The sequence below is a fragment of the Rhodnius prolixus genome, unplaced genomic scaffold (assembly GCF_049639745.1).
Source record: "Rhodnius prolixus isolate KJV_2025 unplaced genomic scaffold, Rpr scaffold_4, whole genome shotgun sequence".
Classification (NCBI taxonomy): Eukaryota; Metazoa; Arthropoda; class Insecta; order Hemiptera; family Reduviidae; genus Rhodnius; species Rhodnius prolixus.
In genome coordinates this window covers 37,578,351-37,601,229 of record NW_027411614.1, presented here as the reverse complement: position 1 = coordinate 37,601,229, position 22,879 = coordinate 37,578,351, and the positions used below count along the sequence as shown (strand labels likewise).

Genomic DNA, 22,879 nt, shown 5'->3' with positions numbered 1-22,879 from the left:
GGGTCTCGGCCCTGTACATCGAATGGGAGAGGAGTTAGCCCCCTTTATGTAAGGCCCCCTCCAAAATTATTATTACTAATTACTCTGTAAATCTTGGCCCGATTTTGATAAAATTTGATAGGATGATAGGGTTAGGGCTCCCCTACATAACAATAAAGCGACGATCTGCTCTTACACTTGTTAAGGGGAAGTATAGCAATCGTTTCAAATTATCGACACGTGAACCGATTTTCATGAATGAAGTGTCATTCGAATCAAAATTTTGTACAGATTTGTACTTTAAAAGTCTCGACGCTATGCCTCATAAGAAGGGAAGTTTGCCCCACCCAAATAAGGCCCTTTCTAAAACTATTATTACTAATATTTCTACAAAGCTTAGTCCGATTTTGATAAAATTTAGCACGAAGAAGTGATTAAAGCTCCTCTACATGGCTGTGAAGTGCCATCATGCTCTTACACCTACTAAGAGGAAGTACTGCAATCGTTAAAATTATCAATGAGTGAACCGATTTACATTAATGAATTGTCGTTCGATTCAAAATCTTTGCCTCTTTGGGAGAAGTACTGTAATCGCAGTTTATTTTTCTTGCTCCTCTTAAAAGGAAGTACTGAAATCGCAGTTTAATTTTGCTATTTACGTAAAAATACCTTCCTATTTTATTCAAAACGCTTTCTCAAAAAAAAATGGTTATTGAGGATGGTTTGGGGACCGCAACTATAACCATTCTTTAAAAAGATCTCTCCAGTGGTAGTTACGGTTCCGATTTAACACCATATCAGGTTATAATGATAGAATAGCTTATTCCAAATTTTAAAAAAATCTGTAAAGCAGACGTAACTTTGCTAATAGACAAAAAGGAAAATCTATCCAAAAGGTACAAAAATCTCCTTAACAAAAACTTACAGTTTAAAATGTTAAGTATAAGGGTTGATTAAACGCCAAAAGGTACACAAATCAGCAAGTACCCAACATTTCATTAATACTTCATTGATATTATTTAAGTAATTTTACCGCATTAATTTTCATTAATATTTTTTAAGAATTTATTAGATGTCACATACCCTTATGCTGGCCAGTTCATTCATAATAGTTATAATTGTGATAAAATGTATATTATATCTTCGTATAAATAGGTACTTTATTTTAACTCTATTCCAAATTATTCTTCTGATTCTGAAGTTGTCACATATACATGCATGTTAAATTAGAAAAAGACAAATTTAGAGTCGGCTACTGTTTAAATTTGAATCACGGAGGATTTAAAACAATATTTCAGTCTTGAATTCGTCTTACCGAAATATTCGTGATGACAAGTAACACACAGTTAATAACAAGTAGATTATTCAACATTATTTATTCATTTCTCAATTGTAATTTAATTTAGTTCCCCTAATTTTACTTATGGTAAAATACTGGAATAATTAGCTGCCCTAAAAATATGCATATCTTATTTATTTTATATTACATATATATAACATTGTGGGAAGAACACCTAGATGGAGAATGTAATTGAAGAAAACTATATTATTTGCGATAAAGCCAGATTATTTATTACTTATTATTACAAACGTTTGACTACTACATAAAATAACAATTACTTTAACCGAAGAAAGAACTTAAACCGACGATTTTTATTTAAAAATAAAAATAAATAAATAAAATCATTGATGTACGAATGTTGGTGTAAGCAATTTTTAAAAAATTTTATGAATTTTTTAGCCTCATATTTTTTTATTTTTTATAACGTTCTCTTTTTTACCTGTAATCAATAGTTTGATTATTATAGATAAATAGATATTACAGTCAATCTAAGTTAAATGGTGTGCTACTTGAACAAATATTTTGTAGATGAAAATGGCCAGCATAAGGGTATGTGACATCTAATAAATTCTTAAAAAATATTAATGAAAATTAATGCGGTAAAATTACTTAAATAATATCAATGAAGTATTAATGAAATGTTGGGTACTTGCTGATTTGTGTACCTTTTGGCGTTTAATCAACCCTTATACTTAACATTTTAAACTGTAAGTTTTTGTTAAGTAGATACTAAAGTTGTACCTTTTTTTCTATTCTACGATAGAAATAAAAAGGGAAACATTTGCTTTATTTAACTAGGGGAATTGAATTCACATTACGGATTTCTAGCCTAATGTTCTTTGTTAAGCGGTGGCCATTAATATTTACTAAATGATTCACAAAACTCAGAATTCAAGTTATGTACACTAGGGTGTTTAAAAAAAATGATGACTTTTAAATTTTAAAGAGCGCCGGGCGGAAAATCAAAGTTCATTTAAAAACGAAAATTTTCGTCCATATTAGAGCGAAATCGATTAATATTTAGAGGTCGCTACCATTGATCAAAAGATTTTTGTTTTGCTTTTTTTTTATATAAAAAAATCCTTATTAAATGTTTTGTATCTTTTCAAATTATTAGCAAAACATGTAATTGTACAAAGTTTATTTAAATATAATTTGCTATAAAGACAACGCAGTTGGAATCATTTTGATGGCCTTTTTATTTTCAAAGTTATGAATGATTAACATTAATATCACTTCATTTTTTGTGTTTCGTACAGAATTTAAAAAACACAATAATTTTGGTTACTGAAACGTCTAAATTAGGGAATATTTTGCATTTATTGTTATAATTTGAAATTAATTGATTGATCTAGTAAATTACAGCTTCTTTAATTATTCATAACTTTGAAAATAAAAAGGCCATCAAAATGATTCCAACTGCGTTGTCTTTATAGCAAATTATATTTAAATAAACTTTGTACAATTACATGTTTTGCTAATAATTTGATAAGTTACAAAACATTTAATTAAGATTTTTTATTAAAAAAAAAAAAAAAAAAAAAAAAAAAAAAAGCAAAACAAAAATCTTTTGATCAATGGTAGCGACCTCGAAATATTAATCGATTTCGCTCTACTACGGACGAAACTTTTCGTTTTTAAATGAACTTAGATTTTCCGCCCGGCGCTCTTTAAAATTTAAAAGTCATCATTTTCTGAAACACCCTAGTGTACCATAAATCTATACTAAATTCAAGAACTTAAAAACTCGGAAACATTACTGGTCCACAATATTTGCTTGAAAAGTTACTTAGAGCCATATAGTCAACACTGAAATTGGAAACAATATTTTCCCAGATTTGAGGTTAGCACAGCATAGCAAGTCAAATACACAATTTTTTACTTGAAGTTGTCTTTTTTAAGAAGAACTGAATGAAATGCTTGCCTGAGTTTTATAACTTAAGTGTACGAAGAGTAAACAGGGTGAACCAGTAAGTACTACTGTGTGTAGTACATCTAAAGTGGAGTTCAATGACGTATTGGCCAACTTCATATTTTCCTCTGTTCTTGAGTGACGTCACTTTAAAGTTTTTTTTCTAAAATCATTACTTTTTTCCAATAAAAATGTTATTACTCAGAAAGTTTTAGTCCGAATTCGATTCTGATGATACGGTTAGAAAGACAGATAAATTTTCTAAAAATTGATACCATTTTGAAGCATAAGTTATTCTCCAAACAGCCTCAATCTTCCTCCGGATGCTGGAAAAATAATAGTAATCGAAATTTTCAAGAAAACTCATTCGGACCTTACGTGATCATTATCAGACCTAGGTGCTGGCACTTTTTATAAAAGATTGCTTGTTTAATGGGCTTTCAAACGGTATATCATTTTCCAGGATTCCTTTTATGTTCGTATGAGAAATTACGTTTGTTTTACAAGAAAACGTGTTTACGAGCACTCAACAGTGTTAGTTATCAAGTTGTTTAATTCATTGAAAACTCTTTTAGATGGACCAGTAGTCAATTTTAATGTAGACTGTCCTTAAATTAGGAAATCAAAAGTTACAAATTGCACTAAAAAAAAATCTAAATTCTGAAATATTTGAGAAAATGTTAGGAAATATTTTAAACAAGTACTATTTTTATAAAAAAAAAAATGCATATAGTTGTATTTACTCCAAATTACAATTTCACATACAATACACTGTTGAAAAAAGAAAAAAATGTAAATAAGCCTTAACCACCCTTTGAACCCCCTTTGAACCCTCTAACAGATAATAGTTGTATCTGAATTAAGTATTAACCAGTACAACTAGGCGCCTTACAAATAAACTTCACTTATCTGTTACCTTGGTTTCAAAATTTTCTGTCGTACCATAACACTGTTGAGTGCTCGTGAACACGTTTTCTTGTAAAACAAACGTAATCTCTCATATGAACATAAAAGGAATCCTGGAAAATGATATACCGTTTGAAAGCCCATTAAACAAGCAATCTTTTATAAAAAGTGCCAGCACCTAGGTCTGATAATGATCACGTAAGGTCCGAATGAGTTTTCTTGAAAATTTCGATTACTATTATTTTTCCAGCATCCGGAGGAAGATTGAGGCTGTTTGGAGAATAACTTATGCTTCAAAATGGTATCAATTTTTAGAAAATTTATCTGTCTTTCTAACCGTGTCATCAGAATCGAATTCGGACTAAAACATTCTGAGTAATAACATTTTTATTGGAAAAAAGTAATGATTTTAGAAAAAAAACTTTAAAGTGACGTCACTCAAGAACAGAGGAAAATATGAAGTTGGCCAATACGTCATTAAACTCCACTTTAGATGTACTACACACAGTAGGCCTATGGACAATACTTACTGGTTCACCCTGTAAATACTAAGAGAAAAGTCAGTATATTGTGTTCAAATCTGATGTTTGTTTTGTTTCTTGTAATGTGTTTCATTTAATGCTGATTAAAGTTTTTTAATCATTAATACTTTCCCGACCATGTTTTAGAACTATTCCATTATCGTCTATCTAGTCAGCATTGCACCATTATACGGGTACAATGGGGGGAACGGAAGTTCCGTCTCCATTCAAACTGTAGATCCAACCGTATCATTTACCTTTTCATTAAGATAAACACCCTGTTAGCATTCAGTTTTCGTTTAAAAGTTACCTTTTTTAAAAAATGTCTGTCTTTTTAGGCTGCATTACTGTAAAAAATAATGATATTGATAAAATAATAGTAATGCGATCGATATATTACTACTGGGAAGAAGACGACATTTACATTTACAAGTTTTATTTTACTAATTAATAGCAAGCTCACATTTATGTCATTTAAAATAAAATAATAAATGGTAATTTAAAAAGAACCGAGTGTCTGAACAAATTAAACATAAAAGAAGCAACATTTTGTGTCACTGAACACAGCATATAAACTTTTATCTTGATTGTATTATTGTAATGTATGCTAATTAGGTATATTAGTAAGCGTCACTGTACGATTTGGAATTCTAGTATGGTGTTACAACTTGTAGCAAGATTGTTGGTCAACTCTGCAATGTTTTATAATTATTGGCATTAAAAAAGTTTTATGTGTGGGTTTTTTTAAACATTATTATGATCTAATTTTATCAAAATATCTTTGTCTTCTGCTTTGATTTTACTTATTATTTATAACAAATGAAGTATTGCATTGTCAAGCCAGATTATCAGGATGTATGTTTTGTGAACACATAATGTTGTGTGAACAGAATACGTGGTGTGGCTATTAAATAACGAGACTATTGCTGTAAAACATTTTATTTTAGATTTATTAAAACTGTCCGGTAGGACAGTTGTATAAGGGTTGATCTTAAAACTGTCCGGTAGGACAGTTGTATAAGGGTTGATCGTCAAAAACTGCACGAAAAAGCGTAACGTTGAAAAACACCCAACTTTGACAATTTTTTTCTCTTTTTCTACAAAAGATAAAATTCCCAAATTTTCTTTAAAATATAGGGCAAACCCTCCTTTATAGCTGTAATTTTTTTTGCAACAACCCAGATCTAATAGGTATCGAGAAAAAAGTTGCCAAAAATGAGCAAAAACGGCTTTTTCAAAAAATGTTCTTGTTCTTGTTCTTCTTCTTGTTGTTACCTTTTTTGTAAACAACGTAGCGCCTAAACGCTGGAACCGATTTTCATGAATGAGGTGTCATTCGATTGGGAATTTTATGTAGATGTGCCTTTTGGGGGTCTCGACGCTGTACATCGAATGGGGGAGGAGTTAGCCCCCTTAATGTAAGGCCCCCTCCAAAATTATTATTACTAATTACTCTGTAAATCTTGGCCCGATTTTGATAAAATTTGGTAGGATGTTAGGGTTAGGGCTCCCCTACGTAACATTAAAGCGGCGATCAGCTCTTACACTTGTTAAGGGGCAGTGTAGCAATCGTTTCAAATTATCGACACGTGAACCGATTTTCATGAATGAAGTGTCATTCGAATCGAAATTTTGTACAGATTTGCACTTTAAAAGTCTTGACGCCGTGCCTCATGAGGAGGGGAGTTTGCCCCACCCAAATAAGGCCCTTTCTAAAACCATATTATTACCAATATTTCTATAACGCTTAGTCCGATTTTGCTCCGAAAATTCAGCTCGAATAAGTGGTTAAAGCTCCTCTACGTTGCTGATGCTCTTGCACCTACTGAGAGGAAGTACTGCAATCGTTTAAATTATCAATGAGTGAACCGATTGAAATCAATGAATTGTCGTTCGATTAAAAAATCTTTGCCTCTTTGCCTAGAAGTACTGCAATCGCAGTTTATTTTTCTTTCTCCTCTTAAAAGGAAGTACTGAAATCGCAGTTTAATTTTGCTATTTACGTACAAATACCTTCCTATGTTATTCAAAACGCTTTTTCAAAAAAAGTTGTTATTGAGGATGGTTTGGGGGACCGCAACTATAATCATTCTTTAAAAAGATCTCTCCAGAGGTAGTTACGGTTCCGACTTAACACCTTATCAGATTATAATGATAGAATTGTTTATTCCAAATTTTAAAAAAATCTGTAAAGAAGATATGTAACTTTGTAAAATAGACAAAAAGGAAAATCTATCCAAAAGGTACAAAAATCTCTTTAACAAAAACTTACAGTTTAAAATGTTAAGTATAAGGGTTGATTAAACGCCAAAAGGTACACAAATCAGCAAGCACCCAACATTTCATTAATTCTTCATTAATATTTATGTAATTTTACTGTATTAATTTTCATTAATATTTTTTAGAATTTATTAGATGTCACAGACCCTTATGCTGGCCACTTCATTTATAATATTTTTTTGTTATAATTATGATAAATCACACAAACGTACATGCATGTTAAAGTAGAAAAAGACAAAGTTAGAGTAGGCTACTGTCTTGAATTCGTCTTACCGAAATATTCGTGAGCACAAATATCACACAGTTAATAACAAGTAGATTATTCAACAACAATTATTCATTTCTCAATTGTAATTTAAATTAGTCTCCCTAATTTTACTTATTAAAAATGTCCGGTAGGACAGTTGTATAAGGGTTTAGTAAAATACTGGAATAATTAGCTGTCCTAAAAATATGCATATCTTATTTACTTTATATTACATATTAAATTTTTTGATAAAAAAAAGTTTTGAATTTTTTAGCCTCATAATTTTTTTTTATAACGTTTTTCTTTTCAACCAGTAATTAATAGTTTGATTATTATAAATAACTAGATATTACAGTCAATCTACAGTGCTACTTGAACATATATTTTGTAGACGAAAATGGCCAGCATAAGGGTCTGTGACATCTAATAAATTCTAAAAAATATTAATGAAAATTAATACAGTAAAATTACATAAATATTAATGAAGAATTAATGAAATGTTGGGTGCTTGCTGATTTGTGTACCTTTTGGCGTTTAATCAACCCTTATACTTAACATTTTAAACTGTAAGTTTTTGTTAAAGAGTACATATTTAGTTATTATCACCTTCAATATACACCCCTCCCCTATCCCTACAACGCTCCATGCGAATTTACCATTGTTTACCAGTCAGATTTCTCTACAAAACACGTGAGACGCTGCACAGCTGTCCGTCGTTAGGATTTGGCGCATGCATAGTTCTTCTGTAGCAGCATCAGTCTCGTTATTTAATAGCCACACTTCGTATCTTGTATCCTTCAAAGTTGTTACTTTACTTCCTTTATTATTCTTTTTATATGGCCGTACCATCTAAATTTCTTTTTCTCTACCTTCTGCAGCACATTTTTTAAAAAGATAATTTCCTCCAAGTCTTCTTGATATTCGTGCTGCCTTTCTCTAGTAATCCATTTTTAAACTCTTAGAAGAGCCTTATTTAAGGCTTAAGTCTCAGCGGTATGTTGCAGTATATTTTATATAAATAAAATTAAACACAAAAAAAATCATGTCTGAATCGGCCGTAATCTTTCTCCATCTTAGATCAATGATTCAGTCACAAATAAATAGAAAAATATAAAAGAAGTTTCTGTAAAGGTTGAGAGTTAAGTATGAATTGTACGAGCTGCTGGCAACATTCCTGAAAAACTTAAACCATTTCCTGCTAGCTTCAAAATTGGACAATGTGTTCTTACCTCTTCTTTTTTTCAAAGTAAAGTAACTGAAAAATACGTTAAAAGAAATTACATGAAGAACTCTTTAGTTAAAGAAACTTGTCTAGATTCGGTAATGTAGTGAAGGAGAGTGCAGGAATTGTGTATAGAACATTGTAGAACGGCTAGTGGGGATGTCCAGAGTGCTAGGGAAAGAAATAGTAGAAGGAGAAACGGTAAGATGAGGACAATAGATAATGTTGCGTGTGCAAGAGGAGGAGGAGGAAGAGTGGAGGAGAGGTCTGTAAGCAAGTGAACTACACGGTCATGTCCGTATACTGAAGACTCTCCGATATGAAGACAATAGTGTTGTGGTTAAAAAGGGAGAGTTTTAGTGTGTTGTTTTCATTTACTGGTTCTTCTAATTCTGGTCGTGTGTAGAGCGCTGCTCTCAGAGCGGGTGGTATATGGCGGAACTAACAATACCTCGCCACACTCCCCTGCACATACATACTCTGTGTTCTCTCTTCATCATGCACACAAACGGAACCAACCATCTGTTTATTTATTCTAATTACTTGCAGGACGCTCATTTTTCTAACTTTTATAATTAACCACATTTTACAGCCTTTTGGTTACAGTTTTATCACACAGATTTATCTTCATTCAAATACTCTACTTTTTTCTCACTTAATGCCGATTCCAAAACTTGGAAGTCTTAATAAAAACGTTCTTATTTATTACGAATTAGCAAACTCACTTGTCGATTATAATCCAGTGCCGGAAATATAGTCATTGTGAAGGATTTTAGCGGGTAGTTCCTCAGACTTCGCGATTATTTTTGCACGAAATTGGACTGTCCTTCAGAGGTTTTACAATCGGTGCTTTTTTAAAAGTAGGTAATTTATTAATTACAGGAGAAATAGATAAATAGACAAACTTTATTATTCATTAAAATGATGAATTACCAATGAAGTTTACATAATTTAGGGGTCGCTTAAGATGCGAAGAATAATATATGCAAGGAAAAAGGATGGAAAAACCAGCAGCTAGAGGAGAAATTTAAAGAAGGATATATTCAATTCTTTTGTGTCTTTAGGCGTTGAAAGGATTGTAGATGGCTATTTGGCGGCAGAGTGGGTTAGGATGGCAAACTAAAATGAAAAGGAGTTTCACTTTGACGATTTAGGTTAAAAGGGTGTACGGAAATAATGGATGAAGTCACATGAAGAGAGTTAATTTTAGAGAGTCGTATGAAATTTGTTTTGTGTCGTCTGGAAATTCTTGATGTTAAGACTTCAGATGGAGTAGGCGAACGGTAACAATGGCCTGATGACCACTTGGTAGAAGAGGAGTTAGTTTCTGTACAGTCATGTTCTAGTCTCGTTAGAGTAAAAGAAATATAAGTCTTCTAGTTCAGTTTACCAGAATTCACTTTGACCTGAACGTGTGGAGGTCAGTTCATTGTCCAAGGTTAAGCCGAGACACTGGGCGTGGTCAGACCACGAAAAACAGTAAAAAATGTTTTCGAGTTAAGGGAATAGCATACTTCAGCTTGTCTTATATGCTTATGAAGGATGTATCCTTGGAGGATAGGGCTCAATCAAAGAGTGGCCATCCCTTACTGCCAGCTTCTCTTTCTAGGGTTCCCTTATAGAGGCTGTTACTAATAAAACTATTTTTTGCGAGTCTTCATAAAAATATTTTAATGGTCTACGGACGAGAAACATTTTTGGGCGCACCGTGTTGTGACCAGAGCTTGCTTTAATACCTGGGTTATGGTTTCGTCTCCTTGGTTGATATTAGACCAGCGTTTCCCAACCTATGGTACGCGAGTTGCTGGTTGGTGGTACACGAAAAATAATCAATAATTGTGGACATCAAAAATAAAAAAAAATTAAAGCATAAAAATATCATAGAAACGTTTTTTCGTATAATTCATAAAAATTATTTTGATTAATAATATTATACAGTTGTTAATATGCACAGTAATAAGGGTAGTCTGTCTCAAGATATACGAGAAAATATTGTAGCACATTTTACGGGATTAAAATTCCGAAAACACAAATAATTAGATTTCAAACCCCTTCTATAAAGAAAATTTAGGAAAAGCTACATCATTATCAATAAAAGATAAAGAAAATTTTAATAGAATTATCGTGTGACAGAACTTAATTAATAACTATGTAAAAATCTGCTTAAAGAGACTGATTGTAATGAGTAAGCTCTATCTAAATTTAATTGGTACTTACAGGTAGTTGAATGCTTAAAAGAAATTAATTTAGAAGATTTGGGCACAAATATAATAATCCTAAAGAAGAACTTTGTAAATTAATTAATAATTTTGAAGAGAAAAATAAGTGCCCAATTTTTAATTATTTAAAAAAAGTTTTAAAACCTAAGATCTTACTCTTTACAAAATTTATAAAGTGAACATAAAGTAAAGATAATAGTAAAATAGCATACGCCTAATAACAAATTTCACGAAATACAATCATTTTTACGAAGTGGTACAATTTAGCATGATGTTCTATCAAGTGGTAAGCGAACCAAAAAAGGTTGGGAACCGCTGTATTAGACGATGAGTGGACACAAGAGAATAAGGGCTCAATACATCTGTTTTGTCGTTATACTTATAATTGCCATCAGTTCCTGAAGGTACATAACTAATAAAGATGTTCTTTTGTTTTATTTTGCAGCTGCCAAACAAGTTGATCTGACGGTGCATCAAAATCCACTGCGAGAAAGATCCTGCAGTAACGTGATTATGTCGTCACCAAGTCTACAAGCTAGGCATGCCATGCATCATCATGCTCAACATCAGACTAGAGATAGGGATAGAATTACTGGGCCCCAGCCAGTCGATGTATGTATGATTGTTTTACATTTCTGTTAAATTTTATTTAACTTTTTGATCGGATTGGTGTATAAAAGTGACTCCGTATTTTATTATTTACATCTGCCAGTAACAAAACAGAAAGAAACATGGCGGAATTTCTGAAAAATTAATTTAAAAGGAAATCGAACTGAATTTTACGCTTATCTCCTATCTTAGCAAAAACACTAGCATTCCTCGTGTTTTTTTGCAATCCTTATTATACTCCAGGCAATTCCAAAATTACTAATGCAAGTTGGTACTTGGACAACAACAGTCTGTCAAAGATAAGACACGTAAACTACAAGAATAGCTGCTCCAATCAAAGTTCACTGTGCATGTTAAATGTTCCTTAATGATGAAATGGCACAAAATTTTGGATTAAATTCATTTAATGGCTGGACAATCCAAGCACTAGCTGCCACTGATTTTGGGAGAGGTAAATTACAAAAAAAAAAAAATCTTAGCGTGTCCAACTTTGCGTGCTATCTGGTGGGACGTGTGCCAATCTTGTTTAGAGATGTCACTGCCGAGGCCTTCGTTCGTGTACCCACTATTTGTCTGATTTGTAAAATGATGTAATTTACTTTTTGTCTGTTTGTTGGAATAAAATCAGAAATTTTTCATTACTTCACGAAACAGCCATTATATTTCAATAACTGTCATTATTTCTTTTCTTTTTCTTTTTTTAGTTTGAAAAATTACGCCAATTCGAACATCAGCGAGCGAACACGTTGAAATTAATGTTAGAAAAGGAGCAAACCTATGTAGACTCGTTGAGAAGTAAGCTAGCAAAATGTTCAGATACGAGTGTTGAGAGTAAAATCACACAAGATCTGTTAGGTGCAGAAAGAAGAGTTAACCAGTTGCAGATGGAACTTGAACAAGAGGTAAAATCATTTGAAATTTAAATATTCGTATGATAAAGTTGCCAAATTTTTTGTAATAACAAATTTAAAATTTAAAATCACGAGCGCTACTTGCGCCACTCTTTAAAAAAAAATATATATTCACCCTTTTCTTTATAATTTTGATTTTGCTTCTGAATAGAGTTCGGCTCATTAAATTGTTTTTTTAAATAATTGAACGCTTCATTTAATCAGTCGTTTCATTTTAGCTTTTCTTTAAAAATAAAAAATAATCATTACACTTTTTGAAATTTATAAACCAAAACCAGCATGAACTATTTTTTTGAAAGAATTAAAAAAAAAAAAAAAAAATGTATTTGGCGGATTATACGCCTTGGCAGCCAAGCTTATATTTACTTTCCATCCAGAACGAGAAATTGTTGCGTCACAGGCTTTGTAGGTACTTTTCTGTTTTTATATCTATTATTAAATTACTTTTTTACATGCTTCATACGGCAGTAAAACTGTGAGTAAATTTAGTGCTTTTGTGGTTAAATTTTCCAAGTTTACAACCTGGCACCATTATTTTTTTTGTTTAATTTCTGAGTTATCATGCAGCTTTTTGTTGCAAAAATATCCCACCATTTCCTTATTTTTTTTCTTTGAAGGAGCGTTTTTTAAGGATCGTCTTTTGTGGCTTGGCCGAGGCAATATTGCGAGAGTGTTGTATTTTCAAAAATGATATTTTATCGTTGTACATTGCTTAAAAAAAAGTCTCACTATCTCTGCCATCTGAAAGTTGAAGCCAAAAACTTCGGAGCTTCGTTTGAATCCTGAACTGAGCCGTGCTATTCGAGGGTCGTTTGAAAAGTCCGTGCAAAGTCAGAGAGATAGCACCAATGGCGCGTATCGAGGTTATGTTTAGTTAGTGGCATCTCTTGGAAGAACACACACCAAGTTTCAGCCAGATCGGTCTATTTCTTTGTGTTTGGCATTCGTTTGAATCGAGGAAGACGAGTGATTTTCAAAAAATGGACGAAAAAGAATTTCGTGTGTTGATTAAACACTACTTTATGAAAGGCAAAACGCCTCAGGAGACTAAAGAGAAGCTTGATAAACATTATGGTGACTCTGCACCTTCTATTAGAACAGTTTATAAGTGGTTTCAAAATTTTCGGAGTGGCCGTATGGGCACAAGTGACGCTGAACGTTCTGGACGCCCTGTTGAGGTTACTACTCCAGAAATCATTGATAAAATCCATGATATGGTGATGGATGACAGAAGAGTGAAGGTGCGTGAGATTGCTAGTGCTGTGGGCATCTCGAATGAACGGGTACATAATATTTTGCATCAACATTTGTACATGACAAAGCTATCCGCAAGATGGGTGCCGCGATTGCTCACGCTTGACCAAAAACGAAATCGTGTGAAGTGTTGCAAGGACGGTTTGCAGCCTGTTCCAGAAGAATCCGCAGGACTTTAATTAAGCGTCGTTTCGTCACTGTGGATGAAACATGGATACATCACTACACTCCTGAGACCAAAGAACAATCTAAACAATGGGTTACCAAGGGGGAATCTGCGCCAAAAAAGGCGAAGACCGTTCCTTCGGCCGGAAAGATTATGGCGACTGTCTTTTGGGATTCGCAAGGAATAATCCTCACCGACTATCTGGAAAAGGGTAAAACTATTACAGGTGCATATTATTCATCGTTATTGGACCGTTTGAAAACCGAGCTGCAAGAAAAACGCCCACGATTGGCCCACAAAAAAGTCCTTTTCCATCACGACAACGCACCAGCTCACACCTCAGCAGTTGTGGTCGCAAAATTAATGGAAATAGGGTTCCAACTCGTTTCACATCCCCCCTATTCTCCAGACTTGGCTCCCTCGGACTACTATTTGTTGCCCAATATGAAGAAATGGCTGGCGGGAAAAAGATTATATTCAAACGAGGAGGTGATTGCAGAAACGAATGGCTATCTTTCAGACTTGGACAAATCCTATTATTCGGAAGGGATCAACAAACTAGAGCAGCGTTGGACGAAGTGTATAAGCCTAAAAGGAGACTATGTTGAAAAATAAAAAAGGTTTACCCCAAAAAATTAAGTAGTTTTTATTTTTGCACGGACTTTTTAAACGACCCTCGTAGATGTGCTTCTACACTGCTAACAGATATTCTGACTTAATAATCTCAAATCGAGCACAGCGTAAGTTTATGAAAGTCAATTTTATTTAAATGAAGAACCCTTTTAAAAAATTTATACTTATTGGTTAAAATTATTTGGAATGAATTGCCATTTTTCAAAATTAATTTAAGCCTGCTTTTTTTTCATTTCTTAGAAAACGCTTCACTATTTCTTTTCCCTTGAAATAGATGTAAGAATATAAAGAAGAATAAATAAAACGCCAGTAACAATTACAAACAAATGTTCTGAAGAAACAGTAATAAATAGAAGAAATAACTTGTATGATTTGTTATGATGTCATTTGTGAACGTAAACCTATAAACGAGCTGAAAAATATTTTATGTAATTTTATGAATAGCCTAAAGGCGCGTAATTAGTAATAGTTTGTAATTATTATTTTCATTCATCAAATTTTTAATAATAATAACAATGAATTCTTTGAATAAAATTCACGTAGCAATTTTTTTTACTTCGTTGATTAATGTGACAGCAATTCTATTTATTATTATTAGATAAGTGTGATTTCATAGAAGAATGCGTTTTTTATCGATTTCTTAGAAAGGTTCCGTTTAAATATTAAATAAACTAACGTAAGATAAGATAAATTATTGGATACGATGTATAAGTGGGACTATTTTTTTTAGGAATTAAAACGTCATTAGTAGAGCGAAACTTTGGCTATGCAAAATCTTTATGTTGAAAGAATAAAATAAAATAAAGGAACAAACATTCTGTAAAATTATTTATTTTTAATTGTCTACGACTAATCTCTCACCAAAGAGTTATTATTAGGGTATTTGCTTATTTCATATTAAGATTTAACTTTTGCCCTATTAATTACACTTCATTATTATGATCTTAAGTGCCTGCGCTTCCTTTTCCGAACGGTCCCTGGTTCTAGTGATGCTCAATATTCATTGGAGAGTTTCGGAGAGGGCGAAAAAATTACTCTCGTATTCAAAACCTGCATAGAAAAACGATCGACTTACATAAATCACGATTTAATGGAGAGACTGAGGAAATTATTCTTTCCAACAATTAACTAGGGAGGAGATTAGCTATGCGGTTAACGAATTGGATTCTCACGCGGAGGTCCCTGGTTCGAATCTACCTGCTGGCCCTTAGATTTTTTCTTGAAGTTTCTAACAGCTCACTGTCCGATGTTGTCTGTAACAAGAGAACATTGCCAGGAGGCCGGCGTTGTACTGTAAAAAAAGCTTCGGGCGCTAATAACCTCAGATGTTGACGCGCCTTAAATCATTTTAAAAAAAATACTGCAGTCCACTAAATGTTCAGGCAAAGGCCTAATTTACCAAAAGTCAACTTTCTTGAAAAATTTAAGATCAACAATGTTTCAAGATATCATTTAATCTATCCTGTTTAATTAAAGTTTATAAAGTAGAACAAATTTGGCATTAATTTCGATTACCTCATAAGGCAGCCAGATCTTTTTTATCTAAACCTCAATTATCGTAAATTCGACCAAAGAAAACTTAAAAAGTTTTTCCTTAAAAATAATTAATGAAATAATATTGGCAAAATCTATACAATTCAAAATATAGATATATCTACTATTGTGTTAATAATTAAAGAAATAATATTGGCCAAAATCTATACAATTCAAAATATAGATATATCTACTATTGTGTTAATAATTAAAGAAATAATATTGGCAAAATCTATACAATTTAAAATATAGATATATCTACTATTGTGTTAAGTATTTATCGTGAAACCTATTCCATATTTCAGCTAAATTTGTTTGTTTGTTTCATGTATTATTTACAATATTTTTAGCTGAATGTTGCATCGTTTCAGTCTTTTAGAATATATTTTTGTGTTAATCAATTAATTTCAGATACATTTTAGTTATTAATTCTGTTATGTAAATATTATTTTTAATTAGCTTTTTTGGCTGTGGCTTTCTTTCTTTTGTTTTATTTATTTAAGTTGCATTTAGACATTTTTTTTTTCTTTTTTTTTTGTAAATATTTTGAGTGTTTTTATTTTCTATAATTTTGTTTGCGTTTTATACAATCTGCTTTTGTTTATTGCTGTTGTGAAAATTTATTGAAAAACTTTTAGTAATTCCTCTTTTATTACTTCTTTGTTTTAGTTTTCATCTTTTATTTGTTTTTCTTTTTCTTTTTTCTTAGTTATGTTTGTGCCAGGTTTTTCTTTTTTATTGTTCTGCTGTTGATAACTTTTTATTTCTCTCTTTCTTGTCATGAGATAACATGTATTGTTGGAAATTGTTGAACATTTAAGAATTTATGAACTACTCGTGCTTTTAATATTTGTAGCATTAAGTCTTTGAAAAATATGCTCATTGTTATTGCTGAAAGTGAAAGGTAAGGGGAATGTCTATTCATAATTTTATTTTATTATTGCTGTTTGGTGCCATGTATTGAGAGGTAGGTACGTTGGATGCTATTGAAAAATAGATGGTAACCAAACTATCAATAGCGATTGGTGTTTTTGGTGTGGTAATATCGAGAGTAATGCGGTAATATCTTGATTCTTTTAGCAATTTAAATCTAGTAATTCCAAAATTTGAGAATCCAGAGAGCAAACGCTAATTGGTTGCATAAAAATGCTGTTTTTGAATATAAGGAAGTTAATCTTATTTATCCTCTTTTACCATCATGCTGTCGAGGTGCATTCATTTGCGTTTTCCTGCCTTCCTTGGTATAATCACTTGTTTCAGTATGAACTTCCTTTGCGGAAATACTATTTTTATTGTACATACCTTTTCAGGGTAGTTCTTGGCTTTCTACCGCCTCTTTGGTTCTTCATTTTCGCTTCATTGCAAAGAGTTTCTGTATGGCCGGCCAACTTCATTCTCATATAAAGTGCCCAAACCAGTCCAGTTCAGCCTTTTCTTTCTGTAAATCTTTTCATAGGTTTGACTTCGACGGAATTTTTTTTGAATTTTACTCAATTTTCTTCATGCCTAATTGAAGTGTCATCAAGGTTTTTCCGTTTTATTTTTTTGTTATGGTTCCTACATATGTCTGTTATTTCACTCCTTTGTTTAGCCTACATAATTAGTCTTCTTAATAATTTGAACTAAAGGATATTTTGGATTTGTTCCCTGTTTAAGATTTAATTAAAATTTTACAAGTAAATAATAAAAAAACAAATGAAAATTGAACCAGTTACAAGAGAAAGAAAGTTATTTGCCGGCAAAAAAAAAGATACGCCCCCATAACCTCTCACATGTTGGTGATGGTAGAAACTAGCGCGCTCTAACCATTCATTTGATGCTTGATGGTTACTACTATCATTCTTAACATGATGACGCTTTAAAAAAAAAAAAAAAAAAAAATCACCCAAGATAACTATTGAAGTATGCTGAAGAAGATGAGAACTATTTGTTGATGGTATGTCCGTGTGTGTGGATAAAATTGGTGCAGGGTATGGTGGACGCTCCTCCATTGCCATGCAGGACATCCCGTCGTCCTCTGCTCCCATCGTCCCCACCTCCACTTCCGCCAAGACATTATCTATTGCATTCACAGTCCACATCAAGTGATAGTGAACAGCTTAAGCAACACCATCAGCAACAGTTTTCATCAACATCACATCAACAATCATCGGGTATAATACATCATCATGTTCATCAACACAACAATCATACATCCCCGGTGAGTTTCTTTGTTGTTTTTTTTTTTGAAATTTCTAGTTCATCACATTATTCTGAATGAAATTATTTTTTAGAACGCACTGCTTCATTTAGGGGGACTTGAATTAAAATGATAAGTTCAATGGGGGGTCCTTAGTAAGGTAATGAGTAAATGCGCTTTTTAAAACGTAAGAAATAATGTCTTTGCTCTTCTAATGTTGGTGACAAATGTACTATTCCGAAGCAGAAAAGATGCTCAGAAAAATAAGTATTGGATCCGAAAAGTGTAATTTTTCTGAGAACATTTAATGCAAAAAGCATTAGTCCTTGTTGCAAAGAAAATAAATATTTAAAATACTAGTTAGTTTAACGAGCGAAATATAGAAAACATACTGGAACTGGTCACTTCTCCTTTCCATTTAATTTGCGAACTAAACAAGTCACGATGTCTATTTCCATCAAATTTTTGATAAGAAAAAGGGGTTATTAATCCTTTTCAACATTTCATTGAAATGTTTGGGAGGTAACTGGCCAGTTCAAGGTAAACACTAGAAATATTTAGAAAAGCTGGCTTTACTTATGGGAATTTCCAAAATATTTTTATGATAAGTAAAAGTTATTTTTACCATAGGTAATTGTTAGAAGATATAAGAAGTTGTTACTGATACTAGTATGCGTGACTTAGTTTCGATTTCCAGTCTTGGTTTTGTATTTTACTTGATGAAATAAATTTTGGGGGAAAAAATAGGATTGTCTGTTGATTGAAGTGGCGTCTTCAGTAATGATTTTCACGTTTTGGTTATAAACCACAAAAAAAGTCGTTCCAGCCATTCGCTTTCGAGTCCTGTTCTAGCCGTTCTCAAGTTCTAACCTCCAGAGATAGAACAGAACATCATATTTCCCAGGTGTAACCCGTTCTTTAGATGTTAAGTCGTGAAGTAGTTAGAATCAAATTGTACTAATGAGGAACGAATCGTCTTGAGTAGCTGGGCTCATGAACGACCTCACGCTGGGAAAACATTGAAAGAGATCCAAAATGATTTTAACGTTAGATTTAATAGGGGAGCACCACCGAAACCAACAATTTTACGTTGGGAGAAGAAGCTATTTGAAACTGGGTTCCTTTAAGGATAGACCGCGTTCTGGAAGACCATCTACCAATCCGAAGACCTCGAGACACATGTGACCATGTCAGTGAATTAGCGCAACTTATCTCGCCGTTACTTCGCGAAACTGGTTTTTACCGCAATTGGAACGTTGGGGGCTTCGTAATCGAATCTGGTTTCCAACAAGATGGTTGCGCTAGCTCATTTTTCTCAATCCGTGTGAGGGAATACCTAAACGAAGTGTTCAGAGACAGATAGATCCGGCCAGCGTTACCGGCACCTCTGAAATGGCCTCCACGAAGTCCTGATCTGACATCCTGTGATAACGCATTATGGAGATACATCAAACAAAAAGTCGCCCAGAATCGTTATCAGACAACTAAAGACCTCAAAGAAGCTGTTCGGAATGCATTTGCTTCCATCACTCCAGCAATGCTGCGGTGCATTTTACATCGCTCCTGGAGGAGAATAATATTGTGCGATGAAAATGACGGTGTACACACCCAACGCCTGGAGTAAATAATGGTTACTTGTAATTTGTGACAATGAGCTTCTCTCAACATATATGAGGTCTGTAAATTAAGTAATGAGACTGATTTTTTTAAATTTTTTTATTCAAAAAGAATTACAATTCTATATTGTCACCTTCAAAATAACTTCCTTCTGAAGCCACACCGCGCTGGAGACGTTTCTTCCACTCCTCATAGCACTCCGATACTGGAATAGCCTTCAGCTGGTCGGTTACAGCCGTTTGAATGTTTTCTACTGCCCCAAAATGAGTTCCCTTGAGATGATTTTTCAACTTCGGGAAGAGAAAAAAGTCACAAGGACTCAAGTCAGGCGAATAAGGAGGCTGAGGAGCCACAGGAATGTTTTTACTGGCCAAGAACTCGTTTATTGAAATTGCTGTGTGACAAGGAGCATTATCGTGATGCAACACCCACTTGTTCTTGATGTTTGGTCTCACACGAATGACTCTTTTTCGAAGTTTCTCAAGAACCTCTCGGTAAAAGTGTTGATTGACCGTTTGACCTTGAGGTAGAAACTCTTTGTGGACGATTCGTGGATATCGAAAAAAAAAATTCAGCTTGCATTTGATGGAGTTTTTGGCCAGTAAAAACATTCCTGTGGCTCCTCAGCCTCCTTATTCGCCTGACTTGAGTAATTGAGACTTTTTTTCTTCCCGAAGTACAAAAATCACCTCAAGGGAACTCATTTTGGGACAGTCGAAAACATTCAAACGGCTGTAACCGACCAGCTGAAGGCTATTCCAGTATCGGAGTGCTATGAGGAGTGGAAGAAACGTCTCCAGCGCTGTGTGGCTTCAGAAGGAAGTTATTTTGAAGGTGACAATATAGAATTGTAATTCTTTTTGAATAAAAAAAAATTTAAAAAATCAGTCTCATTACTTAATTTACAGACCTCGTATACATGCTGTTAAAAGAACACTGCACGGATGTTTGCAGGGGGTAATGGGACTTTTGGAACATACTGTATACGGCTGGAAAGCGAAATTCTCTATACATTGGCCAGTTTTTAATTTGATTATTATTTGTTTATTTATTTTTTAAAATAATTGGTTTGATCTATAAGAGAAATTAAAAAAATTAAATAAACCCCTGTCTCATCTACTAAGATCCATTTTACCGTACAAAGATTAACAATGCAGTGCAATCTAGAAAATAAATAATAACAAAAATAACTTTTTTTGCACTTAACAAGTTTTTATCATTAAATAAAACCATCTCCATCGCTGCTTGTGACATAAATTTATGTTATTATTAACATTCTAAACAAAATTTTGATTATTAACAAACTAAAAATAAAAGCGGAGAAAATAACAAATTTTTAACCCCTTTCAGAATTTTTTTTTGAAGGTACAACTTTTTGTTTTCGAATTGATAGTGTAACTGACGTTTTAGAAAGTAAAACACTTCTGTTTCTCCTGAGATATATTAACTTTTTATCTTCTAATAATGTTTTATGATTGATTGTAATTATTATTTTTAGCTTTCAGTGTTTTAGTCAAACATCTACTGCATGCTGAATTTCAGTTTGGGCAGCACTTGCCTGTTAAAAAAAGATTTATAATTTGATCCTCATTGTAAAAAAGAATAAAACCTTATTTTGTATCGACAATTACAATCCTAATTGGGATTAAATGTATATAAGGATTGCGATTGTTTGTATATAATGTAGAGAAATTTGTTTATGTCAAAAGATTTTCTTGGATCAGATTTTTAAGTTAAAATGTCTGATTTTTTTTTTGGATGTATTTTACAAGCATGATGAATCTTTTATAGCTATACAATAAATATTTGTTTAATTTTATTGTAATCGATTGTAATTTTTTTTTTTGTATAAAATTACATATTTTTTATCAAATCATGAATATAAATTGAACATTTTTTATAGGGAGCAAGCCCGCAAATTCATCATACTCATCATAGAACAAAATCAAGCCCAGATACACTGAATACCAATTTATCTTTAGCAGAAGGTGAGTATATTTTGTTTTATTTATTTGCTTATACAGTGCTAGTAATAGAAAAGTTGTAAAATTAACAGCATAACTTATTGTATAAAACATAAAAGGAAATGGGAAGTAATTAAAAAAAAAGAAAGAAATATAAGAAAAATTTAAAAAAAACATTTTACATGTACCTTTATAAGGGAGATATAAAGCTGAATATGCCGTTATAACAAACTGTAATCTACAAGTGTATTTTATTCATTTATTTTCAGAAGATTAATTTTTAATTTAGTATTTAATTTAAAATATTACAATTAATAATTAATAAATCAAATTGATAAAGCCTCATTGAATGTTATAATAAGATGATATGAATGGGTACGATAAATGATAAATTGTTAATATTGGATGTTAGCAAGTAATTGTGGTCGACTTTCATGTCACATGATTTACGCGATGTTATGTATCCAAAACTGAACGCTGATGCTATCTAGTGGCGTATCACCTGTACTAACGAAAGTACTCTGCATAGTCGCCATTTTAGATAGTATAACCTCCCATCTTTGATAACACTTTTTTATCTTTGAACAGCCAGATGGGGACAAGTAATTTTGATTGTTCAAATTTAGAAATATCAAGAGATCTGGATTGTTTGTAAACTAATTTCATCTGATATGATATTTTTTTCGTAATTACCAATAATGGCTTTGGAATAAGAATTGATAAATTGAAATTAACACTCTACAGGAGGAAAGTGTAGGTAACGTGAAAGGTGTTTTTTGAGTTCAATACTTTTCTTAGATTAACTCGTAAGATACTAAAACTTTTCTTTATACAAATTTCGAAGATATTTTTATTTTTAATTATTAAATTATAGTAACATTATGTTTCTCATCAACACAGAATTTTCAAAGTATTCTAGAACTTCAATCAAAACATGAGAATGTCAGAATATTTTAAATAACTATTTTGTTTCAAATTATTTTTATTGATTCCTTCATTTAATTAATCCGTAGTTGAAATATTTGAAATTTGATTACCAATATGTATTTTTACAAAAAAAATTGCAGTTTCAAAGAAAATATAATCGCAATAGCTTAGAGTCTGTAGGTAGGTATCTGTTGCATCGCATTTAACTACAACACAGGGATGAATTTGAATGATGCTGCGCTCCTCCTACGCTAAAAAAAGTGCAAGTCATTGTGCGTAAGGATTTCATCTATTTTGTTAACAGTTTTGTTGGGGGTAGCACATCGAATTGTTACGGACAGTGTAATTGAGTAAGTTCCAAAAGTCGTGCGGTTAAAAAACATAAGTAATCTATCACATTCTATTAGCTTTCTTGTTTATTGGCCCTTTGTTTAGCAGTTGAGAATGCAAGCTTACTT

The 22,879-nt window shown here is 32.5% G+C and overlaps 1 protein-coding gene across 5 annotated transcripts in view; it reads left to right on the top strand.

The window, feature by feature from the left end:
* The window catches only part of RhoGEF2 (Rho guanine nucleotide exchange factor 2), a 501,746-nt gene that overhangs the window by 69,787 nt on the left and 409,080 nt on the right, over positions 1–22,879 (top strand). For 4 of the 5 annotated variants that reach the window (XM_074130469.1, XM_074130467.1, XM_074130468.1 and 1 more), the window contains 4 exons: positions 11,074–11,240; positions 11,942–12,139; positions 17,704–17,934; positions 21,434–21,518. In XM_074130469.1, coding sequence (XP_073986570.1) covers positions 11,074–11,240; positions 11,942–12,139; positions 17,704–17,934; positions 21,434–21,518 — 681 coding nt within the window. The remainder of the gene's footprint in view (positions 1–11,073; positions 11,241–11,941; positions 12,140–17,703; positions 17,935–21,433; positions 21,519–22,879) is intronic. The other variant, XM_074130470.1, reaches the window with a different exon arrangement.